This window comes from Perca flavescens, chromosome 6 (genome assembly GCF_004354835.1).
Source record: "Perca flavescens isolate YP-PL-M2 chromosome 6, PFLA_1.0, whole genome shotgun sequence".
Lineage (NCBI taxonomy): Eukaryota > Metazoa > Chordata > Actinopteri > Perciformes > Percidae > Perca > Perca flavescens.
Window position 1 is genome coordinate 36,619,022 of NC_041336.1, and position 20,590 is coordinate 36,639,611.

General features: G+C 42.0%; 1 protein-coding gene across 3 annotated transcripts in view; it reads right to left on the bottom strand.

The window, feature by feature from the left end:
- The window catches only part of vps13b (vacuolar protein sorting 13 homolog B), a 372,345-nt gene that overhangs the window by 164,616 nt on the left and 187,139 nt on the right, over nt 1-20,590 (bottom strand). For all 3 annotated transcript variants that reach the window (XM_028581593.1, XM_028581590.1, XM_028581591.1), the window contains exons 23-25: nt 11,252-11,486; nt 9,774-9,991; nt 4,702-4,905 (exon numbers count right to left, since the gene is read on the bottom strand). In XM_028581593.1, the coding sequence (XP_028437394.1) occupies nt 4,702-4,905; nt 9,774-9,991; nt 11,252-11,486 (657 nt within the window). The remainder of the gene's footprint in view (nt 1-4,701; nt 4,906-9,773; nt 9,992-11,251; nt 11,487-20,590) is intronic.

Genomic DNA, 20,590 nt, shown 5'->3' on the forward strand with positions numbered 1-20,590 from the left:
TGTTCAACAAATCTACTAACTGACGGGCAGAGACATATCGTTTTCTTATCAATGTCAAATCCATTAACAACTCACATTTTAGTTAGTAAGACTGTCAGTTAGGAGTTACAACAGTCAAACAGACCAAAATGAAATTTTATGAAATGATGTGCACAAATACCAAATGTATCTTATAATTCTGATGTTTGCATTGCAACTGTTAGTTTGTCTATCTGCTTGTGTGTGTGTCCAACCATGTGTTCAGTGAATGTGTACATGTTTGAAAGTGTTGTCGCTGTGCATGTAGCCATAGCAAAGCAAACACCAGCTTTCAAGCCTTTTGGTGTGTAGATGACATCAGTGTCTGGTGAGCAGAACTGCACTCAGAGCTGAGCCATGTGGGGGGAAAAGGACCATTGTGTGGAGCTGTCACTGGTGTTAACCCCAAACTAAGCCACCAGCACCCACGTGGCGTGCTTTCACTCAAGTGCGCCAGGACACACACGTCTTGCAGCCTGGGAGAAAATGGGAAGTGAAGACCGGAGGTGGGGGCGGAGGGGTGAGGTGGGGAGGCAAGCAGGATGCGGCGGAGGAGGCTGCCTTCTGTGAGCTCTCATCTCATTACTGGGGGGTTTGGCAAGGCACTGAGGATGACAACACTGGGGACATTTTTTATTTCTCTCCTGCTCTTCGCTGGTAAATCTGTTTTCCAAACATGTATCTGCGTGGCTGACTCGGGGAGTGAAAAGCCTTCAAACAAACAATATGGCAATTTGCAGCTCCACCATTTCACTTTTTTCCACAGCTTCTCCCATCGCGGCGCGGTAATGACAGATTGTGTCATGGTTATCAAGCCTGGCTGTGGTTGGTGAGGAGATTATCAACCATCTCAATTAGAAAGCCCACAGCTGCTGGGCTGATTACAGTGTTTTAAAGAGCGTCCAGATGAGAAAACTATGTCCCTGTTCTGGGGGAGGGATGAGGGCCCCACTCTAATTTGCTAATTGAATTTAATTGCACAGTTGAGGGTGGCTGACAGCAGAGCTCAATAATGGATGACAATATCAATAAATTAAGGATTTTTTACGGAGTCAAAAATAAATTCAACATTACAGTGTATATGGACCACTAGAAATGGATGAGAAGCATGTGATCCATGCAAGCATTACCTCTCAGAAGTCAGAAAAGGAAAAATGTCTATTTAGGCATTTACTTTAAGAACATGGGATTTTAAGTATATCCGATAAAACAAAAAAATAAAGGAATACAGCAGAAACACAAGCAAGGACTTGACCAGGCTGGTGGACACTCAAAGTGTTGTATTGTTAAGCACCTTGTATTGCAATTTTGCACAAAGGGCACTATATAAATAAATAGAGTTAAGTTTAAAGCTCTGCAGGCATGGGAATACAGTCCTATTCTAGATCAAATATACAGTCTATGTATAGTACAGTATATAACATTAAATAAAGCTTCATAACCCTCAAAATTATTAATTTAAATACCGTACACATGAACAAAAATACCAAAAAAAATAAATAAATAAAAAAATATCACACTGAATTACTTAATTTCCCCCAGAGCTAGCATTTACTCCAATCAAGTGTCGAGTAGTGTCATTAGGTGTTTCCATGGAAACAAACAGTCAAGGTGTGAGTGTGTGTCTATGTGTGTGTAATAACGGTGACTGGCAGTGAGTAATATGAGCCCAGTAGTAATGGTGTTCAGTCAGTCTTAATGAGAGATATTTTAGTGTCAACTGCTATTTGGGGACTAATTATTGTTGAGCTGGAGTCAAAACATGGGACTGTGTGTGTGTGTGTGTGTGTGTGTGTGTGTGTGTGTGTGGTTAGGACTGTTTAGTTTACAGTTCTGGCCGGTCGGCAGGATTAGACTCTGTAATGTCATGTGTGGAAACAGGAGCCAGCCGCTGGCGCTGTGGGAAGCTCAGACCACTGTGTACTGTAGCGTGGTTACACTGGTGCATCGGACACCAGGCGGCTCCTTCTTCCCAGCCAGAATCGCCACTGTCACTTTAAAACTCTCAGTCTCGTACAAGCTGATTTCATCAAGGTCAGTAAGAAAGAGAAATTATCAACAGTCTGACACCTCTACATTTCTTGGAATCACACAAACATATGGACTTTAAATTGAAGAATCTTGACAATTGTGAATGGCTTCAAATGAGAGAAACCAAATAAAGCCCACAACTGTTGAGTTGTCAAAATGTACCTACAATTGTAGAATAAAACAAGACCAAGACTTTCATATTTTAATGCATACCTGGAATTTGAGAAACCCAAATTAAGAAAGAAAGCTGTGAGGAGAAGGCTGCTTTCGATTGAATTTCTCAAAAAAATCCTACAACTGTAATTATGCATTTTTAAGACAAATTACATAACATGAGACAATACAAAGATGAGACAAAAAAGTAAAACTAACAACAACCTTCAAAACAAAAGCTAACATAACTTATAACTTCCAAAAAGCCAAAGTTCATGTTTTTTTATGAGTGACAGAAAATTCCCTCCCCTACTTTTATCAAGTTGAGGCCTTGAATAACAGATGTGGTGGCGTGTTGTTGGTAGAGGTGGGCTCAGCCACGTTCCTGAACTGCCAGATTGGGGCCGCACACGCACACACACACACACACACACACACACACACACACACACACTCTAAGAGGGAGCTATTTTCCCACACCTCCACAAGCCAAGCTGTAAAGTATACAGTTTAATTCCTGGGCCCCTGTGCTATAAACGGGCTGAGGATCCGGGTTTATTTTCTTTGCAGAGTTTGTCTTTGCTCATCAGATAGACCCAAACACTGGAAGACAACAGCAGGCTGGGAAGTCTCGAAGAAAGACTGAGGGAAGGGAATATTATCAAAGAAGAGTGGAAAGAGAGAATGGTTTAGGAACAGGTGGAAGGATGGAGAAAGGTTGGGAGGGAACAAAGGATGGGTTTAGTGATAGGAAGAAAATATTTTTTTAAAAGATAGCGCGAGAGAGGCAGGATAAGGCTGCAGACAGAGATGTAGTACGAGAAGGGAAGAAGGGGAAGTGGGAGAGAAGAAATAAAGCATGAATGGAGGAATGGATCATGGTGTATAAATTCATAAACACAAGTAAAACATATATTGTATCATCTCAATAGCTGAGGGCGGTGGAATGGTTGGGAAGGGGCTGTAGGGCAGGGCTTTTGGCCATGTGATGTGGATGTAGTTGGACAACTTAGAGGACTGAGCAGGAGGGTGGGGAGCGGAGGGATGTTGGGGAGAGACTGCTGCCACTACTGCTGAGACTTATCAAAACAGCTCCTACATTCTTGCTCAATCACCCAGCCTCCCAGAGGACTAAACACTTCTACCAGTGTTTGTACTTAGGTAAACAGTGACAAGTGGGCTGTCAGGGGCCTCTGTGGCCTTGTTATAGACGCACTATACCATAGGGCCTCCACTGCCATACTCAACTACTGCCACTTCTGTGGGTCCACAAATCACACAAGAACACACACACACACACACACACACACGATTGCACGAAAACAAATGCAGACACAGATGCACGTCGACATATGAAACACTTTTTTTCATGTGTATGTTCTCACACGGACACACTTTATTGCCTCTCAGGGTGGTATGATGCTTGTGCTGTGATCCCAGGAGCCCCACATTGCTGACAGGGCCCTGGTGGTCAAATAGTATTAAGTCCCGGGCCAGTTGCCAGTGCTTAACACAAACACTCATCAACACCATCATTTTTATGCATCCTATATTCCTCCTAAACACAAATATACACATACATGTCACACAAGGCCCTGGTGGCTAAGGCATCAAGCCCATGGACCCCCAGCTAGTCAATGTTGCTGCTACTGTACTAGACAAGAGAAAAAACTCCTGCCACATTGTCAAAGCCAAGGAAAAGCGTCACCTAGAGACAAATTTAAAAAATAACACTCAACATTTGTTGTTGCCCCCTAAAAACTCTGACTGTAGGTTTTCACTGGCCTTGCACATGCCTGCACGCACTGCTACACTTCATACTTCATTCTCTGGGTTTGATATTTTATCTGAGCGAAAAATGTAAATACAGGTTATTGTTTTCCCTAAATTAAGAGGCAGGTTTATACTCAATCAAGGCCCCAGCTTACACAAATCAAACAGAGCTCACAGCCTATCTGGAGTATCTGTTCTGGGTAAGAAAAAATAATGTTAGAAACACAAGCACTGATGAGATTTTTCCAGCTTTGACAATCCTTCCCAAACAAACTGACTCAATGACTCATAATAGAAAATATTATATTTTTTACATAAAACCTGAAATGAGCAGCAAAATTATGTATACAACAAAGACTTTATATAGCAAGTGTTATTCCATGACTCATAGCAGTCTCATAGAAGGACTCGTAGTCGGGTGTTGGCAGGGTGTAGTCATTAGGCCTCTTATTAATCAAGTAGCACCACATGCAAAAGTGGCTGATACTGTGTTGTAGTGTGTAATATGGTAGAAAGTAAATAACTACACAAATGGATGAAGGAATGAATTAAATAGTAAACCATTTAAATGCAAGAGTAAAATAAGTCCTGCAACATGATGTGGCAGCTTGTCCATATGAAAAAAGCAACTTAGATGTGTAGATTCATGAATCTCACAATTCATAAAAGCCTCATAAAAACACTGAACTGCCAAATTTGAATGTGTAGCTGGGTGAGAAAACAAACCTCAGTGGGTGAGCCAAAATCTGCAGATGGGCTGCAGGTGCTGGTATCCGGTAGGGCAGTGCCAGCACTGCTGCGCACTGGGGATGACGGAGCAGCACCAGCAGGGGGTTCTGGGATGCTAGAGGTCTGACGCAGGATGCCATGCCTCTGGAGACGAGCCCATGTAGAGCTCCAGCTGAGGAGGAGCTCGTACGCTAGCTGAACCTGGAGAGTGACAGAAGCAGAGAAGAAAAGAAAAACAGAGAACTTTAAGTTGCCACGCTAGATATAACACCTTACACTCACTGGGATGAATTGAAATCTAATGTAGTCTAATGTAAGGAAATACTATAATGAAGGATTCGCATGTCAATCAATCTTTTCCTTTCTTATCTGAGAACACATTCATGTAGAAAGCTCTTTCTCAATATACACTCAGACGCTGCTTTGTGTGCAACACAGCTGTATACACTTTCAATACATGAGGCCTACGGTGCCAATTGAGTGCCTTAAAAGATAAACCTAACACACCACAAGTACTCTTAATATTTGAAACCAGATTTTAATGTATTTTTGCCAAGGTCTGACTCGAACAGCTGCACTGGGGAGTTCTCATGTAGTTCTTACTTCTGAGTCCATTACCATGATTTGGCTTGGCAGCTTTGTAGTTATGTGACACTAAACTTAGTTAAAGTTGAGTGAGAAGGAAAGAGAGAGGGAGGAAATATTAGCCAGAAATGGACCACTATCCATTCCCATTTCTTTCACTCTCCAACTTAACACTCTTTTAGACTTTGTACTTTGGCCTCATTTCACAAAAATGATGTAAAATGTGTTTGTGTTTCTAACCGATGGGTGATTATTTGCAAGGCACAGTATGCTCCTACACGTGCTTCAATGTACAAATTTGTTATCCATAACAACAAAAACCCTCAAAGAAACACCCACAGAGGAAAGTTAAGTTGTGTCATCAATTTCCCCACGAAAAACTCACCACGGTTCGGAAAAAACTGAAGGCTCAGCTTCAAGTGTTCTCAACTATTCATCATGTGTTCACATGAAAAGAGGCCTTAGCATTAAACAACAACAAAGCCAAAAACAAGAGTGGAAAACATGAGGGGAAGGCTGGGGAATGTGATGTGATGCTTTCAGTTATTCATGCATTCACTCAGTGTTCTTTAGAAGAGAGAGAGGGAAAGAAAGGGAGAAAAGCGACGGTCTTTCACGGTGAGCTAATTTCTGGATTTCAAATGCTTCGCTTCTGCAGCCAACTAACCCCCCAGCCCCCACCACTGAGGGTCCCTCAAACGTAAAGGTGCACAGACACATGATCTCTCACACACACACACACACACACACACACACACACACACACACACACACACACACACACACACACACACACACACACACACACACACACACAATATAGCTCTCTCTACTCCAAACACATTTTTACTTGCTATTGCTCACTCACACACACGTGCACGCCTGTTAGCACACACATTACAGGAAAGCCTTCCATAAATAAGCATAGATCAAATGAAAAAAGCAGCACAATACATTACAGCTGGGCCATTTCAAACATGTCCAGGAAGAGCTGCTAACGCCGATCCAGCAGCCGTCCAGGGACAGGGCCAACAGCTGTCTGCCATACCCAAACCGAACCGCACTGCCGTCAGGAGAGGTACGGCTCCACGCTCTCTTCTCTGAGAGTCTGGGGCCTGGAAGTCCAACCAAGCACAACAAGGCCTACTGCACTCAGCAGCAGATGTGGAGGAAGTAGAGAATGCCGAATAGAGGAGAGAATAGAAGGGGGGGTACACTGAGGCGGCGTTACACAACCTCTGTTTTACCAGTTGAGTCTGGGGTTTGGTTCCTACTTTCATGATTGAGATTTTTTGTACATTTCTCTGTTACCTAATTCCTCTCATCCATCCTCTCATAATTTGTCTTCATATTTCATTTTGTCCTTCTCACCATTCTTAATGCACTATATCCTTCTTTTCCTTCATATCTGATCTTCCCTCTGCCATTTGCTCCATCTACATCCTGCTCATGATATCCCCGATTAATGGAACATTTGCGAACACGCACACACGCACGCACGCACGCACGCACGCACGCACACACACACACACACACACACACACACACACACACTTACATGAGCTCACAATACATATGCCACATTTCATGAGTTGGAGAAGTGAGCAGAACATTTGGAGGGCTGGGTTCTCCAAAGACCTGTCATCTGCAGATCAGGAGGTCTGCTAGGCTGCAGTAGTACAAACTGGAGACTGAACAGAGGCTTCCACAGTCATTCATAAAAACACACAGATGAAAGACGGGAGAGCATGCAGATGGTGAGTGTTCGTGTTCCTTTATCTAAGCCCAGTTTATAGAAACTTCACAAAAGTGACATATTGTTGGGTATGTGTAGTAGCTGAGGGTGTACATGTGTACAGATGTATGAGCGTATGTGGTGTGTGTGCATGTGTTCACTGAAATGCTGTACAGTTATGTCTCAAAAGGTCAAAGCAAACGGTGGTGAGGTGTGTGTGTGTGTGTGTGTGTGTGTGTTGATTTCAAGGTGGTCCTGATATGGTTAGAGTGCAGCTACTAACCCCATCCATCTGACACAAACATGAATCCTTCACACGGACACACAAACTTAGAGATGACACGTACTAATAACGTACAAGCACACATTTGCGTTAAAATGAAAAGAAGATGTTACATGTTGGAATCATACATCAAAGCTAACTGTCCAGTGTTTGCTTCTTCATTTCTATGCATGCATTATGTGTGAGCATGCAACTGTCGTTGTGTCTCTGTATGGCCTGGTCCCTTTTTCTCTCACTCTCAACTAATATCCTTTTTTTCACTCCTAATTTTTTGTCACCCTTTCAAAAGACACTTATCTCACTTCCTACTGTATCTTAGCTGCAGTTGCACCCCTAATATTTTCAGAAAATCTAAAATCCATTCAGACACGTGCCTTATTCCTGTGTACAGTCACCTTCGCTGACTTCACAAATGACAAAGCTTTTACCGCTCTTAAACATGAAAACCATGATACCTGTAGCTACATGTAAAATAAAGTAAAAAAAAAAGAAAAAAAGGAAAAGATGAAAACACTCCAAGGCTTGACAGTTTCACCCGTTTCCAAAAATACCTTTGTTTGTGCCATGAAATAATCCACTGCATATAACGGAAAATGTGATTTAGTGTCACAAAAATGTAGTTTAGATGCCAGGGGCAGTTACGAGGCCAAAAGCTTTGGGTTTATTTGTTGACTTTAAATGTATTAATGTCTCAAAGTGAGTGTAATAATAATTGTTTGATTTCCAAATCCTAGATCTAACTTTAGCACCCACACTCCTCCAGTTCCATACACCCATCACAGTGTTCCCATCTTACTGTCTTGGTGGTACCTATTGTGTAGCAACTGTACAGCGCCCTGACATACATTCCCACAAATGGAAATGCTAATTAGAAAGAGGAGTAAGGAGTGTGAGGTCTCTTTTGTTCTGGAGAGGGTGGGGTTGCTCTCGCAGCGCTTCTCAAAGAGCTGCTACATGACTTGAAATGGTACAGAATGAGCTTATACCCCCCCCTCGAGTCGGAAATTCACACAGAAGAGCGAAAGAAAGAGAGAGGAGGTGAACAGATGGGAAGAGAGAGAGCAGAGGGATAGCGATAAAAGGAAAGAAGTTTTCATTGGACCCAAAAACTAATAATGACTCATCATATAAGCGCAATAAGCTGTCCCAGCTTCTCTGCATTTGAAAGCAGGAACAGAGAAGAATAAAAAGAAACTTTCCCTCAATAAACAAACAGCTCTCCTCAACCCTGGGAAAGTTTTCACCTCTACCAGATTACGGCTTTTCATTTGTTTTTGGTACCAATTCCCCTAAACATTGCCATGGCTCATCACTGTGGTCAGAGACATTTAGCAGTATGACTAGGGTTGGGTAGCGTTTGGTTTTTTTCTGATGCCTGTGCTAAAACGATACTTTTAAAACGGTGCCTGAACAGAAATATATATATATTTATAATGTATATAATATAAAATATAAAAAAAGGAGCACAAAATTACAGGTGGCGACATTAAAGGACGGCTTGTTTATTGCTAAGGCCGTATGGTCAAAATTAAATGACTGATTAATAATGTAATAACAATAACTTATAACAATAACTTATTTCACCAGTAAATTGCTGGTAAACGACAAAAACAAGCACCAGATGGGAAAAGTGTATTTTACAATAACTTAAAATGCACCACGAGGCTGGGCGAGTTTCCGACAACGGCAGCTGCAGTCAGACTGTTAGGTCCCGCTGTTGGAATCCTCTACAGGGAAATACAGTCATGCTTTACACCGCTTAACGTTAGCTGTCAGCATTTTAACCAGTGGGTTTAATCCAGCTGCTAGCTAACGGTAACGTAGCGTCCAGTGCAGCAAAATGAGGCACCGAAATATTCGTTCTTATTAGGTCTCGTTACTACCATTTACGTCGGAACCGGTGCCCTATTGGCACCGCGTTTCGGTACCCAACCCTAAGTACGACCACTCAAAAGGTCACTCCAATTAAGTGTTTATAGAGGAACCTAATTCAATCCAGCTCATTCAATTGTGAAAAAACAAAACGTGTAATTTTACATGTAGATGTGATTATTGTGCTGTAACAGCACAATGAAACACAGAGACCTGACCGGGAGACAAACATGTTCCCTTTCCAATCTGTCCATATTCATCATGCTCACTAAAACATAATAACACACTGTAAAACGATGATGATGAGTCCTGCAATCCCCCCACTCTCCCTCCATTCAGACCTCAAAATATTTGACCAAAGCAAACAAGGCAACACTCTCTTGTTTACGCTTCCATTCTCTTGAAAATTACACTAGGTAAGAGGATGAGGCAGTTTGTTTATTGGAGTCAATATAAGAGAATCATGCAGAGGAGCGATGGTCCTGCCAGGGTGTGTGTGTTCCTATTTCAGGAAAGTTTACAAGGGGATGATTTGTATAAATATACATGTACATCTGATGACTACTTTATGAGATTCAGGACTGTCTGACTGACCTGAGGGTTGGAGCACTTGACGTGGACGGGCTGCAGATCAACATGGAGGCAGACCACAAAGGAGTGTCTTCCTTCAGAACAGCTCTGCAGCTTATGGGATGTGACGGCCAGTGTGGAGGTACAGCCCATAGGCTCTAACAGGCTCAGGCTTTGCTGCTGTCCCAGCAATGTGTACACGCTGAACTGACTCAGGCTTACTGTCCACGGGAAGGCATCACCTGGTGGCAGACATGAGGGGGAAAAAGAAGGATACAAAAAAAAAAAAAAAAAGTGCAGCAAAGGGATGAAATAGTAGGAGAAAGAGGATGAAAATTGCAGGGAGGATAAGGGAGATGTCATGTGAGAGGAGAGCAAAGAGGACTAGCCAAGTCATTGTGAAACTGAGAGGAAGACAAAGTGATAGCAAGAAATGCAGACTAGATTTGGAAAAAGGACAAAAAAGTGCAATGGATTGAAATATCAGAAGGATAAGTCAGCTATACTCATTATTAAAAACACTATAAGAACTAGATTATCCTTTTCACTAACCTTTAAAATCAAAGCCAATTACTGCACATGGGATGAGAAAGCTTCATGGAAAACATTACAGATGCACTACAGAGTAGTATCCTGTCTCCAACATTCTATACCCAATAAGTAGGAAGAGGATCCCATCAAAACACACAGTCAAATAAGGGTAAACATCTAAATCTTTGGGTCTGAGACAGGATGCCACACTGGGAGAGCTTAAGTTTGTTAGCCTGCCAACCCTGGTAGAACAATCGTACAGAGAATGGGAACTTGTTCACTAGCACAGGGCCATGAAGAGCACATTTCCCATGCACAGTGGGCAGGACGCTTTGATCCAGAGCATTGAAACTGAGAGATGAAGAGCTTTTTCAAAGGGTAGGAATGAATTACCAAAAGCAAGGGTTGTTAATTTTTACGGCAACATTGACAAGGCTGCTGATGTCACTGTTTTTGCTGTCGTTTTTCTTTCTCCTCCATTTTTTGAAAACTGTATGCCCAATGCTGATGTCATTGAAGAGTTGAGAGAGAGAAAAAAAAAGGAGGGTGGCCCCTTTTTTCTTCTTCTTCTAAAGAGAAAACACTGCTCACCCGTCTGAGTGTTGCTTATGTCAACTGGACCAGGTGTGCGCACCACATGTGCAGATCTATCTCTCAAAGTCGCTCTACTTAAGTTTGTTTGTCTTTTGTCATGGTAAATGAGTGGTAGTGGGTCAAAGGTTTGCTCAGTGTTGAAAAGGCCATAATGATGATGAATTCACATTATGTAGCCTATTACTATTATGAAAGCATTCCTTTCAATTATTAATAAAAGCAAATTCATTCGTTATATTTAAACTTTTCAAACCAATCTTTTTTTTAAACACCAGGTCATTCGGTGTTCTCCCTGTGTATCTGGGTGTGTGTTCTTCCAGCATTTTAATCATTCTAAATAAAGTTGAGATTTTGATAGATACAGTATGAAAACCTACCTTCCTCCAAGATGGGCTTGGACACCACAAAGGGGAGCTCCTGCAGCGGTTCCATGTACTTGTGCCCAGTACTGAGGATGCTGATCTGTGGCAGGCAGACTACCAGAGTCCCCGGCATGGAGGCCTGGTTGTGGTACCAGCTACGGACGGTGCCGGGAATGTCACCGCAGATGATGGTGCTCGGGGAGGGGAGGCTGTCATTAGGGAGGAACACACAGCACGACTGCAGCTCCAACTGCAGAGGTGAAAGAAAAATGAAGGCCACAGGAAGTCACGTTAATCAATTCAGTCACATGATCACTGAGCCCCAACCTGCCACGGCCTCCCTATATCATATTCAGTGAGCTCAGGGACACTGCTGTGTGCCAACATTAAAGGATTTGGACTGCAATGGAAAGGACATCAGAGCAAGTGTGTGCACAACGCTGGGTGTTGCTGGAAAAGTCTGAACATGCTTAATAAACCTTTCCTTGATTTGAAAAATGGAAACCGTCAATCCCACATTTAGTCATGCATGTTGTTCTGCTTGATGTCTATGATAAACAAAACTTTGCTATATATTATTATAAGCCCACTACTGTATTATTATATAACTGTCCTGCTTTAGATAGTAGGATTTGCCTTTAAAAAAAGTTTTAAAAGTAGAATGCAAGACTTTGAATGCCCATTTAAAACCAATGTGAAATTCTATATCTAGGAAACAGAACACCTTTTACAACTTCAGGGACTTTTGACAGTTAAATCACATTTAAAGTGTTTTTTGAAAGGGTTTGAGACCCCATTCCAGCTGCATTACGTCACACATATCTCTGGTCACCCAAAAAGTAAAATTTACAAGCCATTAGGTCAGTAACCAGTAGCAAGTAGCCAGTAAGTGTAAGAGCAGTGTCTTTTTCCATTACATGGGGGCTGCACTGATTTAAAAGACCAGTTAACAGAAAGGAGAAGAGTACAGGGTCCAGGGGGCAGACAGCAGGTGCTGCCACATACTGGCAGTGTGTGTGTGTGTGTGTGTGTGTGTGTGTGTGTGTGTGTGTGTGTGTGTGTCAGTCAGAGAGCTGCTTGGTTTTATGAAAAGTAAGACAGTTAAGCCCTGTTAAACTGTAATATGTTTAGCGTACAATACACACTCAAATGCAAAGACACACATCCTTTACTGAAATTTGCATATGCAGATTTGCGGCCTTCTGCTAATATCACACACACAAATGCCTCTGACAAGCCTGTATATGGAGGCCAGTTCTCCCAGCTTTGATCTGTCAAGGGAGGGCGAGAAGGCAGAAACTGAGAAAAAGAGATGGAGAGAAAGACAGATGGAGCGAAGGAGAGCAAGAGAAAAAGAGGGAGTGATATGGTTACACATTCATCTCACGCTGCTTCCTCTTTTGATTCCTCTTCAAAGGGGGGGTTTGAAATCGGAACACTTTTGCACACTGACACATACTGTAAGGCTTTGGCCTTTTAAAGAGCCGGCACGCAGGAAGAAAATCCATTGACACTGGCTGGTCTGCTGCAGATCTTAGCAGGGTTAAGCTGTAAAGCAGGCAGACACACGGAAACCGCTGGGTTTAACACGGTGACTCTGGTCTGCACCTTGAGCTCACCGCCTGAGGCTAATGCCATCCTGCTGGACATCTTGGTTTAGTCACATTATTACACATTACTTCTTCTGCTCCTCAACCATCAAAATATATATATTTTTTAAGATACATTTTTTTAACTTTAAACTTACAGAACAAAGAAACACAAATTGAACAGGAACACAAACCCTCTCCCACCCCCCACCCTCTGCGGTCTCGAGGAAAACAAAAACAAAGAAACAGACAGAAATCCCACCTTGCCTAGTCCCTCTCCTCTAGTTCTTGAGGCGCTGAGGTCATTAGGTCTGATATTTGTGCTGCTGCGTTTTTCCATAGGTCTATAGTCGATGACTTGGCTTTGTTAATCCTTGCTGTAGAGAGCTCAAGCATAACTATGTCCAGAAAAATACGCCAACCACTGTTTTAATCAAAATATTTTTTTAACAATGGTACTAGCTGATTCTTAATAAATGGGCTTGTCAGTATGAAGAACATACTGACACAGTGAGGGAAACCTGGGAGTGGCAATGGCAGTCAATGATGTATTTATTGTAGGGCCTCATCTACCTGAACTAACACCAAATGTGTTTTTTTAATATGTCAAATAAATAAATAATAATAATAAATGCTAATAACAAGTAACCAGAACCCAATCATATGTCTTAATATTTCTTAGTTTGCCTCAACAACCATCTAGAAAAAAAAATTAATCAAATACCATTGACATGAAACTGAGAAAAACAAGTAATGTAAGAAGCTGTGACCAGCAAATGTTTGGTATTTTTGTGAACTTACTGACAAAAGGCATTATCAAAAGTGTAATTTAAGTTTTTTCCATTAACTGACTGAGTTTTATTAATGACTAATCATTTTAGGCCTAATTTAATGCCGAACCAATATCCAAAGGTATGAAAAGGTACGCATGGAGACGTATACTGTACCTCTGTGTATATGTGAAAGCTTAACCCTATTAATGCCAGAAATAAAGATAAATAGTTCAACCATAACATAAAGAAAGTAATCTTATACTTAAACATTTGCGGTTTCAAATGGGTAATTTCAGAGCACAGCTATCCTACCATAAAGACCAATTGTAAATTACCAACTACAGGTACCACATTATTTGAGTTCCCATACCGTGTCTGATGGTTGACTAAATCTGTCACCATATATCAAACTTTGGGAGTAAAACTTTTATGCATAATCACAGGAAAATATCAAACACTAAAATAAATGCTCACAGATGAAACTTGACCCTGGTAAAATCCTAGAGGGAAGTGGTCTGTCCGTGTTTGAGAAGACACAGATGTAAGACTCTTTATTTCACCAGAACTTTCATTTTATATTAACATTTTTATAAGCACAATTAAATACAAAGTAAATTTTGTTAATAACTATTCGGAAAGGGTGAGTTAATTGTGCGATATAAATTTTAGGTCAGTCAATTTATTTTGGAAAAGCTTATCAAACGAAAACAGGACTTTATCGGTATTGAGAGCAGGTTGTGCCACAAGAGGATGTACAGTATATCTTTCTTGGACTATAGCAGAGCAGATAAAAATGGGCACCTACTGTGAAATTGCTGAGTGTGTGCAATATAACATAATGTAATACCACTTAATGATATTTTCTTCAGATTTTATAATGCTTTGCTGTTGTTCTCCATGGCAACACAAAACCAAAGATGATGTCAAGTGTATGGTAGCTACAGACTTGCCACATCACACAGTGAAATACTAACAATAATCAGATAACATCTCGCAGATGACAACAGAGGGAAAAGTCCAACAATTGAATGGCATTCACTGGGCATAGCGACAGCTGTTTCTAGATGTTTACACAAAGGCAAAAAGGCTCACAATCCTTCAAAGGGCCTAACTATGTAATGGAAAAGAAAATGGCCTGTCAGTCCTAAATCTGGGTGATACAAAACTAATTTTTAGTCATCCCCCCTCTCCTTTGGTGACAGCTAATAAAAGCCACAAAAAAAAAAAAAAAAGAAAACAAACATGTTGTAATTCACAATGGCAACAGTGCATGAGACCATCTGAGGGTGCGGGCAGCTTAACTCTCAAGTGAGGGAGTTGAGGTCACCAGAGTAGATATGAACAATAGTGAACTGGGTATGCACTAGGACCAGAGGCTCCAGCCGCTGCCGAACATCTGACTTCAAATCACACAGTTGCTAGAAGACAAGGGAAATAATTATATACCAAACAGATGAGCTGTACATGTACTGTTAGTCAAATATCTTGCCAGGGTCTGGATTAAATCGTGCTAAAGTCTGTGGGGCCACAGAGTCCATGAACAAACTACTTATTGTAATCCATACCTACTCCAGGAGGCAATATGGTTACTGGCTCCAGTTGTATCCAAGACAAATATGGTAAACAAGTAAGATCAAAATATAATGACAACTAGAAAGCACTCAGAGAGAGCACGCCTCTGCCAAGGCTGCACAATGGTCTACATTTGTTATTTTAATAATAGAAAATGTTTAGGAATTTTAAATCTGCATCTGGATCCGGAGCAAAATACACACTGCGATAGACAATCATGGGATAAATGTGCCAGATTGTTTTAAAGTGAGTTCAATAGTTCATGAGAAAATAGCAAAAATATTAAAAAATGCCTGATCTTGCAATGTTGCGAAATCCTTTTAAAAAAGAAATTCTGGTTCAGAATTCTTTGTTCCATGAGCCATGGCATAAACGTTTTGTGAGTGGAAGAGGTACAGAGAGACACTAAACGCCTCATCTTGGTGTATAGAACTAATTTCCTTTGGTATATCCAAAATGCATGGCATATAATGGTTTTCATTGTGCGAGGGCAATGAAAAGCTGGTCCTCCGTGAACACTGCATGAGAAAACAGGAATGTTCAATATGACTTCCACCCAAATGAATTCATATTCACTGACATGATGGAAATCCTCTGCTTTCTCAGTCACAGCAACCACTGGGCATTTAAAGGCAGTATATAGTATAGTACCTTCATGCCGAACAATTCATGCTGAAATGTACCGGTCAAGCATTATTGACAAAAAACTGTAAATGCCTAGCCTCGGTTGTGCGGTTGTGTCACCCTTCTAGGAACGTGAACTAAGAACCCTCTGGGAATGGACTGGCTATACTCCACCCTTTCCTCTGGGCTGCCGCTAACATAGGATCACCCTGGTTAACCTCGCAGGCCTCTCCAAGGCTCCCCCTCCGAGGTCTCATGTTTGAGCTGTGACTCTCACACTCACGCATGCAGAATGTCCCACATGCATCACTGCTTTAACCACTGCCCAAACCACTGACAGCTCTTCTCCCTGACCAATATCCCTCAATCCCAGCATCACCCTACTCTTCCATGCTGCTGTCCGTTTGTCCCTCTCACTGTTTAGGCCTGGCTGTGTCCAGGTCTCTCATCATGACCATGCATTGATTCAGGTTGGAAAGTGTGTGTAGAGATGTTGTGACCGGAGCAAAGGGAGAAAAGGAAACCCTAGAGGAGGGTTGAGAGGAGAGCTGGTGGGGGCAGAGGGGAATCCAGGGTTTTTGAATGGTTGCATACACAGCAAAAAAGAAAAAGAAAAGTTCTCTGTACTAGCAGGTCAAAGTAGAACGTGTGAGTATGTGTGTGTTTCATGTCACAACTTCAGGTGTAAAAGTTCAGTTGAGGTTGTGCAGGGTCATGTTTGCTATTCCACACAATTGTGTTTAACAGCTCTGTAACAGGCCAATAAACACAGCACTGGAAGCAGTTAGGCTGTGTGACAATGTCCCCCTACTGCGTGCTGATGGGCATGCCAGGTGTGTGTGTGTGTGTGTGTGTGTGTGTGTGTGTGTGTGCGTGGGTGCGTCCGTGCGTGCGTGAAAGAGAGAAAGCATGCACAATGTCCTGTGACAGAACAGGAAACTGCCAGGTATGCCAGGTTGACCTAAAACTCAGTTTGTTCCGTCACATGCTTGGGAGACAAAGGGCAACATGTTACTGAACTTACAAACCACTCACGAGGCTTGGCATACTATATTTAATTTTTACCCATAATAAGATGGTGAAAATGTATGTTCTGTTCGGAGAGGCCCATGGAAAGGGAGCTTTTCCAAGAGCAGCGAAAGGAAAATTCTTAAATGAATTTAAAAATAGGAATGGGCACAAATAATATTTGAAAGCCAGAAGTATAATTGCAGTGTGGAATATCTGTTACACACTGTTACCCTCTGAGGGGTTCAGGGTAATGTGGAATAAAACTGCAGCAAAAAATGACAGATAAACGGCCTCTGGAAATGACTCAGGTACACCAAATAATAAATACAGCACAGGGTTGTGTCTGTGTGACCTATGTTTTAACAATCTTGGGTTTTAAACATTCATGTCATGATTATGAGAGAGGTATCTGGAGCTCAACCACATTAAGAGGACTCTGGATTATCACAACGATCATAAAGAAGTTGAAGCCTACTGTTAGAAGTTTAAGAATGGCAGGTGTTTTCATACAGCATATATGTCATTATAGAAGGTTCAGTGGGGAAAAGAGAAGTCAAAGAGTCATAATTCTTCATTCCTTTTGTCCAATGACATCATGTCCTGTCAAAGTGAAACTAAATCTTTAAACATAACAAATGGAGTTAACTGTCAGCGGCCTGGGACTGCAGTTCAGTTACCCACTGCCTCTAATGACAGATTAATTCAGGAAAAAACACTGAGGGACATTGTGAGTGTGTGTCTGTGTGTGTATTCAGGGCGCGGTGTATCACTTGCAGCACCCTCTATTAATATACTTCAAAAACAGCGGAAACACTTTGCAATTTTGACCAGGAAATCTCCGTTAAAAAAAATAATATCGAAGCCAATCGACTCCTTATGAGCCTGCACGTGCCAGGCTTTAACTGTGAAAACATGCTCAAATGACATACACATTTACAAAAGCACATACACACACATGTATCATATGTGTGCTCGCATGTTCACATACAGTACCTGAACACGCACACAAAATCACAGGTCGTATCACCCCTTGCGACTGCAGTTATTACTCATTTGAAGAAGGAAAAAAAGCCCATTTGGAGGAAAAAGTTCAAACAAATAAAAAATAAACCCCATGGCCACAGGCCAAAACACCTGAATTAACATCTCCCGTCTTATTTTTCTTCAAATAAGTGCTGCTCTGAGAGAGCCCCCGTCTCTTTTTAATATCCTTGCAGAGACTTGGTGCTGTGCTTACCACTTCCTCTGAAGGATGGCACCTGCAACAGCAATGAACTCAGTTACAACACTGCTGAAGCTATAATTATATCCCTCTGTACTACTGCTGGGTGTTGAGTAAGTCCAGTACAACAAGCTGGCTGCTGCATCCTTTCTCCTCCTCTTCTTATGTTGGGTGAAATCACCACAAAAGGCGTCCAATAGCTGGACTGATGAGAGACTATGCTTCAATATGAGTGTAGCAAGGATACTGCTATTTGGCATAGAATCAGAGACAGAGCAAAGTGCTTATAGAGATGCATGTTACTGATTGCTGTCTTTCATCAGTACATCCCTGGTATGTGGAGAACATGTCTGTGTTATCTAGCTTGCTCATTTCGGAGATGAGAGTTATGACAGTACACAGCCATCGGGGGATAGCTGGAAATAATAGAGAATCTGTATATCATAAAATAATAGGCTAGTGCTCTTCAGTTGCATAAGTCTCAGTACGCACACTGACAGACTGGATTCAGTAAAAAGCCCCACGGACCCAAAGAGTGAAAGTGCCAGTCGTTTTTGAGTGACAGCATGGTTATTTAGTAGGTGACCATTGCTTATCCTGAGACTTAGGCCTTGATCCCTTCCTCTTAGGCCTCTAAATGAACACGGATCTTCTTACACTTTGATCTACAATCACACAGGCTCTAATTCAATCTGGATTCTGGATCAGGAAGCCAGCATATGCTGTCAGGAGTAAATAAATACTACTAGAAAAGAGACAGACGAACAAAAAAGCCTGAAACGTTAAAAAAAAACTTCAAACATATCCATTTGGTACATAAGTACTTCAATTAAATGGTAAGATGCCTGAAGACTTGTTTTTTTTTCTTCTTCGTCTATTTATTCCTTCTCATCCCTGCCTGGCGTCACATCACACAGTTCTAAATATGGGATTGTTCCATTTTTTTTTGTGGAAAGTTCTGCCCAGTTTTATTTCTGATCACATCCCCAGCTCCATCAGATAGCGTTCAGAATCCAGCCACATGTGTGGACCCTGTTTCAAATCTTTCAGTCTTAATACCCCTAAAAAGCGTCCCTTACTTCCTCCTCTTGCGAGCAGTGCTGGGAGTCCATGATCTGTCTTGTGTAGCATTTCTCCCTTGAGTCCTTATGAAGATGGTTTATCTGGTTCCAGCAGAGCAGGTTCTAATAGAGAGGAAGCTGAGGGCCAAACACACTCAGGCTTTAAAAGGCCGGGGCCATGTGGAAATGGCCTATATAACCACAGGAGGCTCTTAGGATCCACCGTGCCTCGCCAGTAAATGACAGAACAGTGAGTTAGATGCAGGACAGCCTGTCTACTCTGAAGAGCGACTTCAACTGAGAGTACATTATTCTCAGATCGTCATTCTTAGAAGTACAGTTAAAGGTTTCAGACATGAACTGACTTTGCAGGAAAGGTAGAAAGACCTGCCTTGTCCGTAAGAGAGATCTGGAATTTTAGCTATTATAACTAAACAACACAAGACTTTACTCTCATTGCTTAAAATGGTAGAGAAGTACTCTATTGTATGAATGGGTTGGTGCACTTCACACCGTATCTGAATGAGTGTGATCTTGTGCTATATGAACTATCTTTCTCCTGTGTAAAGTGCTGTTAATTAAACTACAAATATTTATAAGAGTTATCTCTTTTTACGACTCTATACTGAGCCCATGAACTCTTATTTGACAAAGATATAATGCTCTGTGCCTACTCTTCCCGAAAAATATGTTCAGCCGGACACGTGTTGCTACATAATTCTGACAGCATTAAATACAATCTCTGTCACAGTCATCTATCTTGGAAGTACACATCTGACATTTGTCCTGTGGTGCTGTGGTCAGATCCGCTGTTAGACTTATTGTTTTCATATCACTGCAGGGAGGAGAAACTTTGAGGCCCTGACTCTGTACAGACCTCAGCACAGCGCAAACCCTGTAGGCCAAGATCACCTCTCTGTGGATCCACCACACAACGTGAAGCACAAACACAAAAAACGTGCACATTCAAGCACGTATGTACTGACACATTTCCGCCTCATTTTCTCTGCTGCACAGTTTTTACACACACACACACACACACACACACACACACACACACACACACACACACACACACACACACACACACACACACACACACACACACACACACACACACACACACACACACACACACACACACACACACACACACACACACACACACACACACACACACACACACACACACACACACACACAGGAAATCACCCGGAGACAGAGGAGAGGAAATTAGAAACACCCTCCCAGCATCCCGGGTGAAAACATTTGCAACTCTGGAGCAGAAAAATCTCAGTGGACAGATCTGCAGCAAACGGAAAACACATCCCTTTGTTTTTAAAAACCTGATACCTCTCCAAATGTAATCTTCCTGTGCCTGCACCAGCCGGGACACTGTGTTTCCTAAGTGGCCGGTCAGATGAACAGAAGGTCCAGAGAGCAACCTCTCTTCTCCTCCCACCCCCCCCACACTCCAGTCTCTCTGGATAACCCACCCACTG